The sequence below is a fragment of the Anopheles stephensi genome, unplaced genomic scaffold, assembly GCF_013141755.1.
Source record: "Anopheles stephensi strain Indian unplaced genomic scaffold, UCI_ANSTEP_V1.0 ucontig68, whole genome shotgun sequence".
Taxonomy (NCBI): domain Eukaryota; kingdom Metazoa; phylum Arthropoda; class Insecta; order Diptera; family Culicidae; genus Anopheles; species Anopheles stephensi.
Window position 1 is genome coordinate 35,366 of NW_023405436.1, and position 13,714 is coordinate 49,079.

General features: G+C 47.1%; 2 protein-coding genes across 2 annotated transcripts in view; both read right to left on the reverse strand.

Annotated features, from left to right (window-relative positions):
• LOC118517205 overlaps positions 1 to 4,003 on the reverse strand; it is a gene marked incomplete at its 3' end in the record, with an annotated part of 38,636 nt that extends 34,633 nt beyond the window's left edge. Inside the window, exons 1-2 of the mRNA XM_036063166.1 lie at positions 3,416 to 4,003; positions 2,612 to 2,695 (exon numbers count right to left, since the gene is read on the reverse strand). Of these exons, the coding sequence (XP_035919059.1) occupies positions 2,612 to 2,695; positions 3,416 to 3,487 (156 nt within the window). The remainder of the gene's footprint in view (positions 1 to 2,611; positions 2,696 to 3,415) is intronic.
• A 484-nt stretch (positions 4,004 to 4,487) lies between these two features.
• Positions 4,488 to 13,544, reverse strand: LOC118517206 (laminin subunit alpha-1-like; the record flags this gene model as incomplete). The annotated part of the gene is made up of 13 exons (XM_036063167.1): positions 4,488 to 5,469; positions 5,544 to 5,775; positions 5,849 to 5,985; positions 6,057 to 6,507; positions 6,592 to 6,753; positions 6,833 to 6,874; positions 7,569 to 8,639; positions 8,705 to 9,460; positions 9,539 to 9,999; positions 10,066 to 11,292; positions 11,360 to 12,009; positions 12,084 to 13,152; positions 13,216 to 13,544. Coding segments are annotated over 13 exons (6,733 nt in total), but the record flags the coding sequence as incomplete, so codon positions are not given.
• Positions 13,545 to 13,714: the final 170 nt, after the last annotated feature.

Genomic DNA, 13,714 nt, shown 5'->3' on the forward strand with positions numbered 1-13,714 from the left:
GGGAGTAACGATGAGAACTCCTTTCTTTGCATCGCAATTGACCCTTGCGAAATAATCCGTACCGCGCAAGGATGTTCTAACTGCTATCGATGACCAACTACAGTGTGAGGTTTATTATTGTTGTCTGTCACATATTACACCTCCGAGTGCAGCCAGACAGACGGAGCGGAGCTTTTACATGTTTTTTCATGGATTCCAAGCAGTTCATGAAACGATTAACTTTACTGCTGTCTGACGTTTGGAAATCAAAGTTATTGTTTGTAGTAGTGTAGTGTAGGAAAAATAGAATGTAGTTATTGTTTCTTTGTATTTGTAGATACCATGAAAGCTTTTAGCATAAAACATAAGCAAGTTTCCAACTTAAATAAGAATAAATTTCACTCGATCAGTTTAATATTCCTTAGTATTAATCAAATCTCAATCGTCTCGAAGGGTATCAAGCTGATCGTGTGTCGACAAATCGTAATTGTAAAATCGTGATCGTAAAATCGAAAGTGTTCAATACAAAATCATCGACCGCCGGTTTGATCTTACCCTTTCGATCTCGTCCATCGCGATCATGAGGCGAAAAGATACGAAAGAAAAGCAACATCAGGTTTTGCTTGGATATCGGGATCAATATGGCCGTTGCAAGAGTAGATGTGATTCATTAACGTAAAAGGCAGATTAATTGTGGCTGGATGCGGTGATAGCGGAGCAACTTATCACACACGCGGCACGTAAAGTCGTTTTTCAGTCTTATATTAGGAAGCCGGTCGGACCGGAACGCGTCAAAAAAGAAAGTAGTTTCTTCACTCATCAGTAGCATCTCTAGTTCAGTGTAAACAGGTAGTGGACTTAGTTACGGAACATAAGGCTTCCAAAATGTAATTTCCCTCTACCACAGAGCCCGTATTTGAGACGCCCAAAAAGACGTGAAAATTGACAAAGCTGTACTATCAGTTTCCACAGTGAAGTGGTGTCCCTCGGATACCGTCGTGCCTAATCACCGTGTTCTCCATGTAATCAATAATGTTGTAAACAAATTAACTACTTGCCTATGCACTCTCCTTCCCCAAAAATAGATACACTTTGGCTAGGCTGTTTTGGAAGTAAAAGTTTCTAGTTTCCAGATTTCAGCCGTCATAACGTCAGAAAAGCCACCAACAAATCCAGCAATTCGACCCCGAGTGTAACCCGAAATGTGCTGTGCTTGGTTTCGTCATGTTGTGGTTATTGCCGATTTTGAAAGTAAAACATTAAACTGCGAAGCTAAACGATTGCTAACTTTTTTTGTAACGACAAACTTTAAGACATAGGTCTAGTAAGCAAAAAATGGCAGGCATGACCCAAGAAGTCGTTAGGCGGAGAAAGAAAAAGAAGAAGGCATCCTCGTTTGCCGGTTTTGTTACGGAGACGGACAGTTCAGAATTCCATTGACATTTTTACTAACCTTCTAAGAGCTGCGAGACAGTTTCGTATATTGTCTTTTTAAGCAAAATCGGTTCATCTCATTAATTAGTCAAAAAACAGGAAAATTATAAAACAGTTTCTAGTGACATCAATCCATTATTACCTGGACAGGCGGTCGTGTAAATTATTCCACTGCAACAAATATGGTACGGAAACGGATACAACGGGTTAACGTCTCCATCAACACGCCATCGTGCAATAAATGTTATTTGCATACTTTTTCTCACACTTCCCTTCGGATGATTTCCGCAATAGTGCACGCCTATACAAAGAAACTGCTTTCAGACGCCACTTCCTGCTCCTCATAAGATGTTCTTTGTGGGTAAAACTTTTATTTGAATTTTATCACTCGGAATCCGAGAGAGCCCGGTTTTGGTTTTCTCGTCTTTTGGTTGGTCCCTCAAGGGTTTAGAAACACCGCTCGCAAGTTATTTGTGCACGTCACTGAAGGCTTTTCGCGCATTCCGTTGACTGCCTTACTGAAAATGGGTGCAAAGTTTTGATTTGTGAATGGGGAAACTTGTCTAATGGATAGGGCAACGAAGCCGGAGGTTGGAGCCGGACCACAATCAAAACAAACCGTATCTTTTGGAAGGAGGGTGAAAGTTTTTTGGGAAGAATGAGACAAGTTTTTCTTCGCCCTAACGATATCCTTGATGTTCTGGTTCCGGTAACCAAGGTTGCAGAAAATACATGGACACTGGTGGGAAGAAAGTACACGTTACCAAAACACCGAACGTACATGCACAATCCGAAAAGGAGTGACAAAGACGCTGTTTCATCACCCACCGGTACGATTGGTTCACCCATAACCATTCGGCCTCACGGAAGGCCACGGTTTACGGTTCGCTGGCGTTTTGCCGCGTTGCCCGCCAATGTCAGAATAAATCATCTTTCTTTGATCGACGGTGCTCGTGCTCGATGAGCGGCAATCGGCTGGCTCAACTCGACGTTGCTTGGCGTTTGGTATAGGTCGACGGACAACACACCCACACGGCAGCAATGGATTGCGAGCGTGCGAAAGTGGCCCGCGCAAGGACGATATTGTTTCCGAACAAAAGTGGACAAAGGCCCAATGCGGTTGACTGAGGGGGCCCGCCCGCGTACGATTGCGTCCAAAAGGGCAAAGGATAAGTGAGAAAAGCTCAAGACCACTTACCACCACCGGACAGAAGAGACGGCGCAAAAACACGGTCACAAAGTGTTGGGAGAAATAGTTGTACACGGCGTATCCCATCAACACCTGCAATATGAAATGGAAATCATGGGTGAATGCTTTTGTTTACTTTGTGTAAAGTATGACGAGACTTTAATTTGATGTTTTATAGCGCAGGATTGCGAGCAAAACAAACAGGCTGGACTCTTGGAGAAGTCTAAGGCCATGAGAAGTAAAGACTTCCGGAGTTTATCTGCGGCTCAACTAAATATAGACTTCATCATGCAATTCTTCTACCGAGCAACAGGAGTGGAAACAAACCAATCATTATTATACTTCAGTTTTGTTTGTGCACTCGAAATTGTTTCTATTCCTAGTGTGTTTTTTCTCCCGCGCGCACGTGTCCAATACAAGGAGGCCACATCGCTACTAGCCAACACCGTTTGCAAATAAACAACACCATGTCTGGGCTACTTCGATCATCAGCAAGATACACACAGCACTCTAATGACATCTCCGGTACGATTCACCGTCACCCGGTATCGGCAAACGAGGAAATACATCATCAATTCCGAGAGATTAACAATCAGCTTTCATGTCCTAGAACCGGAACTATACGGCATGGCGGGCAGAAGTTTGTCGAGGGTTGGACGATTGCTTCTCGAAATGGTTAGATACGACGAAGCACCAAACATCACGTTTCATTCAGCATCACGAACCGTGACATCACGATGATATGTTTACATCGCGAATTGATCCTGCGATTATTATTGAAAAATAAGTGTATATGTTCTACGCGCTACTCACTTTCAGGTGAAACAGGAAGCTGCAAACTTGCCCATATCTGCTCACCGGCGTCTCGTCACTCTTGGAATTCATTAATATCACTTTGAATCACTATCTCGCACCACACACACTCACACTTCTCATGGGGTACTGCAAATCGGTAAACAAAAGCCTTACACGCACACACGGCACCGAACTTTGAACTCCCGCACGCTCTGATGCACAGCGCGGAACCGCATGTATCCAGCGCAGGATATTGAAACTTTCGATCTCGTCACGATTCCAGCTATCGGATCGAGGCGTTGCTCTTGCTTCCAGGATCCATTGGGCTCCTAATGGGTACTGTGGACGATGGTTCGCTCAGCCAGTGACTAATGCAGCACGGGCCCTTAAGCGCGCGTACACCACACCTAAAGCACACCGATACATACGTCGGGATGTGTGAGGCTGCAGCGAAAAAACGTGCCACACGTAGAAATAGAACCAATTCACCGCACCGCACGTTCATTACGCAAAAAAGAACCGTAAGGGACAAAGGAGGTAAAGAGTCGAATGCACGTGCACGCGGAACCGAGTACTACAAGGAAGGCTTTTCGATGGCTGCAAGCAATCGAAGCAACCGGTATTACTGCCCTTGAGCCTGCCTCAACAGTACTGTACACTGTGCACTGTGAGCGTAGCGTGCGATGGGCAAAATTCAAGCACAAGTGTGTTTCCGAACCAAAAACAACTGTGCTTGAAAGAGCTGCTGGCTAATTGCATACTTTTAGGCGTTTTGAAATATTCGAATATTAACGCTCGTTGCGAATTGCATGAGTTACTTACGCAATTTAATCATTTTTAAAACCATACACTCATTAAACCCACTGTCTAACAACATATGCACACGCCGACTGTAGTTAGCACTACTTATACAAAGGCCATCAGCATTAATTCACCTTGTCGCCACCCAACAGCACCAAGTCAATTGCGCAGAATCGCTCCCCCAACACACAGAGAACCAGCCACTATTCATTACAACCGCACTTTTCTTCATTTGGTCGGTTTTGGCCAGACCGGTCGGTTTTGGCAGAGACAAGAAAAAAAGTACCCGTTGGCTACTCCACCGTTCACGTACTCACTCTCAACGTTGGAGGAGGTTAGAAGGTTTATTTTTTTTAATACCGTAACGGAGACACATACAGGTTTGCTGGTAGTCGGTATGTTCATTTATCGACATACGGACCGTAGTTTTCCAACTCGCAAACATTTTTCGACTTCGCTTACTGATTTACACACTGATTGTGTTAGTTAAGGTGGCAACCTTTATATCTCTACAGATTTCCTAGTCCTCGTTGTGCTTCGTAAACCCCCCGGCTCACCCCTTTCACATCTTCCTTGCCGTGTAAACTAAGAGTGGGGGCTGCGATCATTTACTTAATAGAGCAGTACGTAGCAGTTTCTACCGCACTATGGCATCTTAACGAACCTAATTCATCCTAATCCTGTGTATTTGTATTTGTGTTCTGGAATCGGTTCATTCGTAAATAAATAGAGACTATCTGTGGCTCGCGAGAAGGCCTATAGCCACTTCGGAGCTCTCTCGGGCGTAATAAATATAAGTATCCATAAGTTAGGTGGGCTATCTATCTGCTAGCTTAAACCGTAACGCTGTCTTCCTAACCCTACAGCTACACGAGCGTCATACTGTCCGAAGATGAGTTGCTAATCCTTGGCTGTATCGTTGAACTCTTTGCTATTTCTCCGGGATGCCGAAAGTAACGGCTGTGTATTTGGCTTTACCGTTCATCTCCACTTGGAATCGACGCAATAATAGTGCGTCGAACTTATCTCTCTATGCCATTGGAACACCTTCGTCTAAGCGTATTGAGTCGTATGTGGCTATATGTACAGTGCGAACCGATGCGCCAGCAGATGCAACGGACTTTCTTAATTTACTGCTAGACATTCGCTCAGCAGCACATTGTGCAGATCGTCCATGTCCGTCCAATCCTTGCGCTCGTTACGGATAGCAATGTTGCGAATGCATCCCTTAAAGTTTTCTCTCATCAACAGTGTGCCACTGGAAGCCGCGTCTGTAAAAACAAACAAAACCCCACGCTTGTTAATTCCACCAACGGACGACACGGACCAACAGAAGATACCTTACCTGGAAGGCCTCCGATGTACAGCGGAGCTTTAGTATTGACTCGACCAAATCCAGCTGATCCATGTGGCAACAGTAAGGATGGAGGATACTCGTTCACTCTCAGCGCCATCTGATGGTCTTCGTACAGCGCTGAGATGTTGTGCCATCGGTTGTCACAAAGCGTGTACTTCGAGGGCAGTGTCGTGGATAGGCGCGTCGGATTACCATCACCATTGTCCACCGAAAGGATTATCTAGAGCGAAAGATAAAGAGAAAGGGAGCGTCATCAGTTGAAGATCGAATGGAAGATCGTCTGGTCTACTTACATTTCCGTTCGAAATTTCCAACGACAGCGCTGGGAATCCGTTGATCTGATCGGCCACACTCATGAGTATTCCGTTCATCTCCGACGTCCGTACTTCCAGCTCGATTTCAACGAACTTTCCTACGTTAAAGTTGCGTTCTATGGAGGAGTAAACGATAATAAGGTTATTCAGAAGGATTGTATCGAAACTGTTGTTCATCAAAACTCACTGTAAATGGCATACGCATCACCCGGGAAGTAGGAACCACGCTCGATCCGCGGGAAACACTGCCCCACATGCAAATGGCGCCCGGGTCGTGCCAAATCCTGCGTGTTATCGTTGACTACAAACTTTCGCAGGCAGCCCTTGAACGCTTCTGGCCTCGGCTGTAGTTCCCGAGGAAGTATCAGCATCTCGTCCGGCAGCCCACCGACGTGCAGCGTATTGGCCGCGTTCAATTTCTTTGGTAATTTCAATTGTGCCGAGCTGTGGCTGCTACCGATTTGTACGCTCAGCGTTGCCTTCTTCTTAACGCTGCTCAGTGCTACACGGTGCCACTGGCCATCGTTCAGCTTCGGTGCGAGCAGCAGCTGGTCCCGTTTGCGGCCACGTACCGTCAGCTTGAGGACGCCATCTTTGAGCGCCAGCATGATGAAATGTTTCGCTTTCTCTTTGGTTCCCTACGAGGAGAGAAGTATTGCATTAAGTCTAAACCATACGGATAGTGGAGTGAACCTATTCCTACTGAGCAACGCAATACTTACCAACGCCACGAACAAAATGCCATTGGGATAGTACGTGCGGAAGTCAAACTCGATGTGGAAGTTGCGCTGCCATATATTTCGTGCCGGAACTGTTACCACGGAGTAGCTGTGGGGTTTGTCACCGTACTTAAATGCATTCGGTTCATAGGAATAGCTTCCGACCTGGAACGGCAATGGGATGATACGATGACACACCTTTGCACAAGAGAGTCCACCATCGATCGTCATCGGATCAATATACCTTCCATGGAGTTCGAGACTCACAAAACAAGCGTGTCTTAAGCTGTGCAATGTGTGTAAGGTCGGCAATGTGGATTAATATAGCCCGGTTAGTAATCGATGGCGATGGTTTTGTTTTAAAGAAGTGTGCGCGCACTGCCCATTGAACTACAAGTACTAAACGTCCTTGCGGAGTGGTGTTACTGGTTCTAACATTACTACGTCTAAAAAAGTTCTTACGGTGTTTAATTTTACTGTCCAAAACTCCTCTGTGATCATGCAAATAATAAACCTAGTAAAATAATCCAAACTCCCCGAAACTGTAGATAGATTTCCCTTCAACTCTTAAGTCTAAATCAGTAGTAAATCTCTATCCAACTACGCTACACCATGTAACCCATTTCCAGCATGTTTAGTGTCTAACAATCGTCTGCTTCTTCCTTTGAGTTAGTAGCATTTTCAACACTCTGTAAGTACAGAAAGGTTAAAGGTGAGAGAAAGGTTTGTAATCAATAACTGTACTCTTAATAGCATTTATAGCAATAGTGTTTCGAAAGATGAAGCTACGACATTGCTATCTTAGACAAAACTGTCCGACGTTCCTCTGTAGCTAGAGCTTTCAGCTGAAATCGGCCAAAGTATGCTTACAATAGGAAAGATTTTTTTTATTCATAAAGGATGTGGCCAGGCCGTATTGCTACAATAGGAGAGGTTACTGCATGTGAAAAATTGCACTACCATACCACCCATTTACTTACCCGATGGCAACCTTCCGGAGCTGCCTTGAAGCTTCGTCCGATTGGTTCAGTCTTCATCAGTGCCGTGTACAACCCCTGGCTGCCCATAGGCGGGCCGGTACGACCCATCTGCACATTGCTAAAGTTGAGCGCTTGGCCGAAGGAAAGCGTTTGGTTGTTAAACACCAAGTTTGCCACCACACCCTGCAGTCCATCGAACACCTTCGCTAGCGATGGGAATGCCGGATCGTACGGAACTCCACCGATGTAAAGGCCACCACTTTCGCCAGGCATGTTTACAAGGGAAGATTGAAGCGTTCGGGTCATTTGTAGCTTGTCGTCAATACGCAACTCAACGTGGCGTCCCTGTTTGACCATCGCTAGCACATGGTACTCGCCATCGTTCAGTGTTCCGTTCGACACTAGCTCAACGCGACCGGTGCCGGCATCCATCCAGAGATGAAGACGACCTTCCGATAAGAACACCGAGTAATTTCCGAAAGTATCCTTCGAATCGTAATCATCGTGAACGCGACTCGGATAAGCAGATAGTAGCAACAAGCAGTCCGGCTGCATGGTACGGAATACGAAGCCAAAGTTGGCTCGTTTTTTCAAAGGAAACGAAGGGAACTCGACGTATCCTTCGCCGAAAAAACCTGCCTTCACGATCGTACTATCACACGAAGTTTCGATGCCGAAGTGGGTCGTACTGTCCAGTGGATCATACGAGGTACCACTGATCTGCAGTCCCTTCACACAGCCCAAGAATGCGTGATCTGCACCGGGCGCTTTGGTAGTGCCAGTTTTGAAACCGGGCGGAACTCCTCCCAGATAGTACTTATCGCTTAGGACGGGAAGCATCGAGGCACCGATTGGTTTCGTGGGTGAGCCGTGAGTGATGTTATCGAGACCGTCCACCTTCAGCACGCCTTCATCTGTACGCGATTTGCGATACTGACGGGATGCTTCTACCGCAACCCAGGAACCGGTGTTGTATCGCTTGGTTGTGTTTATTTCGAGCCGTGCATCATCTCCGTAATCTACGCGGAACACCAAACGGCCTTGGTTCAGTGTCAACGATACGGATCGATTCTACAAACGGAAGAGAGACACGGGTTAAAATTCTTCCTCGCTCTTTCTCTACCACCAATACTCACATTCTTCTCATCCAGCGCAAGGAAAATGAGCGCATCTTCATCGAGCGTTTTGAAACTGAGACTCAAACTGAACTCCACCTTGCTCTGGCGTCCGGTATGCTGTAACACCGCGTATCCGTTTCCATTGAAGTTTCGTTCGTTTGTTGAGCTTGCCACTTCCTGCGGTCCCAACATGGCTCCCGCACACTTGCCACTAGAGCTGGTAAAGTGCCATAATCCAAGTTGTCGTCGATCGACGTACAGCTGGCTCACTGCAACGCCCAATCCCTGGCTCGGTTCCAGATCAGGCACACGCAGATCGTCCGGTATACCACCAACCCAGATACGACTGCTCGGTCCGATACTGATCGTCGTAAACGCTAGGCTGCTGGCATCGGTAACCGGACGTGCATTGCTCAACACACCCGCCGGTAACATGTGGCGTACGTTGAGCGTTCCCACGTTAAATGTACGCGTGGCGTCAATAAAGTACCACGCGTCATCGTTCTTGAGATCGCGCACCTCTATCTCCTGAGGATGAGTCACCGTCGTGACCGTGCTACCGTCCAGGCTCCAAAGCATCCGGATCTTACGCTGCCGCAGCTCGAGCGCTATGAAACGACGATCGTCCCCTTCTATGTACGCAAGCGGTGAGTTCTGGACGTTCGGGTTGGTTAGAGCGATCGACATAACGATCCGATTGGTTGTCGTCGGTCCGAAGTTGGCAGGGGCGTACGAACGGATACACTGCTCTGACGATTCCATCGAGACGCGAATCTGTATCGCAAAAAGAAAGAAAATTGAGAATCACGATGGAAAATGTTCTTTACGTTCTGTTTCTCTTTAAATACTTACACCCTCGGCGGCGTGTTTGGCCAGTGCGATCTGGTCGCGTAACTGTTGCAGCTGTCCGGAGAACGACTGATTCCACGACTTGAAGCGGTCTTCTTGAATTCTCGCTAGTGCTTCAATACCATTCAGCTTATCCTTTGCCTTCCGGATGTTACCAAACGTTTGCGAAACGTTTTCCTCTGCCATGCCAAACTTGGTATCCCATTCCGGTTCGAGTGATTTCAGCTTCATCTTCAACTTGTAAACGTCACTGTTCAGATTGATTGCTTCCTGGCGCACAAACTTCATCTGTTCGGACACGATGCTCGAACGGTCTAGGTCGGATTGAACCGTTTTCATCGTTTCACCTCGTTCGACCTTGCCAAGCTCATCCATTAGATTGTTGTTCTTGATCGCTGTCTGCCAAATTTGATCCTTGAGGCTTTGGACAATTTTCTCTTTCTGTATCATCGTCTCATTGAGGGCTGAAATGAGAAGGAAACAGTTATTTTACATCTCTACGAAAATGGAACTCTTTGCTTAGAACTCACCAATAGCTTTGTTCAGTTCCTTGGTGGCTCGACTCGTCAGATTCGTAGACACTCCCAACGCCTTTCGACTCTGGTCACTGATCGTAACGTCATGCTCTGGATGGATTAGTTGATCGGCTTTCTCTACCATACTTGTCGCATTGTCTGCACTGAACTGGGCAGCCACAATAGCGGAGATGATGTTTTCGTACGCTTGGCTAGCCTTCATAGCCTTTGCCGATATATCTTCGGTCGTTTGGAATTTGCTCTTAATGTGATCCGCCTTCGCCTTCAACTGTTCTGCATGTCGAACTGCCTTTGGAACCTGCGTCTCCAGCAGTATACTTTTCTTACGAATTAAATCTTCCGTCGATTCATTCAGTACGTCAACCAAGAAGTGTAGCGAGCTGTTGTCATTTTCTAACTGCCCGTAGTTATCTTCGAGCTGTACCAATTTCACGTCCGTATCGGCCATAACGTTGGTGTCGAGAAGTTTCTTCACGCGTTCATCATCATCGAGCGCTTGCTTGTACGCATCACGGACCTTGTCAAAATGTTTCTGGTTTGTGGTTTGGTACACCTCCGTTTCCTGCACGTGTCGGAACACCTGTACGGTGTAGTTCTGCAGATGATCCGCCTTGTGGTGTATCTGCTCAATTTCGAACTTGAGATCATCCAGCCTCCTGCCTTGCCGTTCAACCATTTTCGACACATTGGTCCAATGATTGAACTGTTTGTTAGCACATTCAAGCACCTTATCGTCGAACTGCGTCGCGTCATACTGATTGCGTATGTCGGCTAGCAAATCGTTCGCTTCTTTTACGGCAAGGGGTAACTTGATGTGATGATCACCTACTCCGTAGTTTTTAAGCATTTGAATAGTGTGCCGAAGATCATCATCGATCACTATGATTTCATCATGTAAGTCTGTCGCACGCTCGGTACACTTGCCTATTTCCTCCTCACGGATTTTTAAACGATTGTCTATCTTCTGGATCCGCTTGCTAAGTCGCGTTGCATTGCGCTTGAGTGGTTCTGCAAAGTCGACCATAAACTTCTTGGCAGTGTCTTCCGCTTCGAGCAGTTGGGCTACACGATCCGAGAGTTTGCGCGTTTTCGCTTCATATCTCGTCAATTTCACCCAGGGCGCCGGGATGCCGTTTCGATCGATGTGGGTAGTTTCCTCGGACAAACGGCTAGCCAGAATTTCGAAATCATCGATCAGCGTAATGGTGCAGTTGTCACAAACTGAAACAAACCAAAGAAGGGATTGTTAGTTAAACGAGTTAAGCGAAGCTCGAAGGAGTAAACTTACTCTTGCACCTATAGTCTTGGACGATATGCTTGGGCTTTTCGCAACGATCACACTTGCGACCCGTTACTCCCGGTCGACAATGACACTCGCCACTGAAATGATCACACTCATCCGACATGCTACCCTCACGATTACAGTCACACGCCTCACAGTGTCCATTATCCAAATGCGGATGTCCAAAGTACCCACGCATACAACTGTCACACAGCGATCCTGTATAACCGGGCTTGCAAATGCATTGCACGTCGCTGCCACGCACCGTACAACCACGGGCAAAGTTTTTACGCGTTTCAGGACATGGACACGGTGCACACTGACCAATATTAGGATCACCATAGAATCCTTCCGCACACCGTTCACAATGCTCTCCTCCGGTGTTGTTGCGGCAGTTCATGCAAACGCCCGTTTCCGGATCACACTCCTCACTCCGGCCGTTACATCCACAAGGAATCACCTTGCCAATCATATCATCTATTGTGGCCCACTCCAAATCAACGATCGGCAACCGGTGGCGATAGTAACCCGGACCCGGATCCTGACACGATAGTCCTTTGTACTTCGGTGAGCAGCTACAACGTTCCACACCGTACGCATGGTTATTCTCTGCTCCTACTACAAATATGCCCGTATCAAGTGTCACATTGGTAAGGCTGCAGAAAGAAAATAAAATAAAACAACGTTAGGTTGGCAAATCATTCTGCGTATAGAAAAGTGTGACACTTACACAACTTGCTGAAAGTCCATGGTGGTCGTCCCTCGCACAAAAATATGCCGGACGTTCTGGAGGGCAGTCATCAAGATCGTTCTGTTGATCCACGCACCGTCGTAGTGATTGCGCCAAAGACTTCCAAGTAATCGCACAGAGTGTGTTTCAATCGACTGTCCGTAACGGATGGATTCTTCGTAGAAGTCAAGCACCAGATTCTCGTGTGTGTGCAGCTGTACAAGTGGGAACTGGCGCAATGACGGCTCAGGAATGTTGATGGTCGCACCGGCCGTGATTAGAGTGAAGTTCAGCTGCCCACCATAGCTGGCGACGCGATCACCTAGGAACTGAGGAGGTAGTTGGAAGTACAACGGATATCGGAACGTAGCATACGCTCCGATTGACACATTTCCCGACGAGCTCGGTATCAGCTCGAGGTTGTTCATGCTGGTAATGTTTACATCTTCCCGGTTCATATGTGATCCTTCCAGTTGCAGGATAACAACATAATCCACCTCTGTATGGCCATCCTGTCGCTCCAGATACTCCACACTCAAGTTTCTTGAACCAACCAATCGCACCTGCCCCCAAGAATGATCACTCTGTGTACAATTGCTTGCCCTCTCAAAGCAGAAGCACCTGGTGCATCCTTCCGGATGGAAAGCAGCTAACCCAAACGTTCCCTGTCTGCAAAGATCACACCGTTTCCCGTACACCATCTCTTTACACTGGCACTGACCGTTCCGATCACAGGGAAACACAGTTTTGTTATTGCTCGGCAGTGTACCACGCTCATCACAAGCGCAACGATGACACGTCGGATAGCCATAGTATCCCGGGGCGCACTCATTGCATTGCCGACCTGTATAACCCTCCTTGCAGCTACATTGCCCCGTTTCTCGTTCGCACGATTGTCCGATTGAGCCGACGATATCACAGGCGCAGTGTTTGCAACCTTTCTGGAACTCGTTACCCCAGGTGTTGGCGATACAGGAGCGACATTCTGGACCGTGACTGTTGGGCGGGCAGATGCAGCGACCCGTGTCTGGGTCACACACGAAAGATGCGCTAGTACAAATATCGCAACCTTAAACGAGAACACAGATCGTACATTTACTTGAGCATTTACAGGCTTTAAAACGGAACTTACGCATGCACCCCTGGGCGCTGAACCCGTAGAATCCTACGTCACACCGATCGCAACTAGTGCCAGTAACTCCTGGCTTGCAGAAACACTGTCCCGTATGCAGATCGCATCCTTCCAGCTCGCTCCCACTTGGATCGCAGGAGCAGGAGATGCATCCGTTCCCGGAATTCAAATCCCAAAAGCCCTTGCGGCATAGATTACACTGGCGGCCTTCGATGTTTGGTTTGCACTGACACTGGCCCGTCTTGTTATCGCAGGCATGGCCGAGCGAACCTTTCGGATGACAGTTGCAACCTATGCAAAAGAAGAGCGAGAAACATTGATTAGGCAAACTTTACTTACACAAATGGTTCTCAAGAAGCGGATGAAACATCGAAATCAGATCAAGTGGCAGACTTAGGGAGCAGTTTTATTGGTTTTTTGAAGCAGTGTAGACAGACCTGCCTGCCGAACTGAGCACAATTAACCTCATGCAGAACTGTTTAGTTTAGATCGAAGCAGT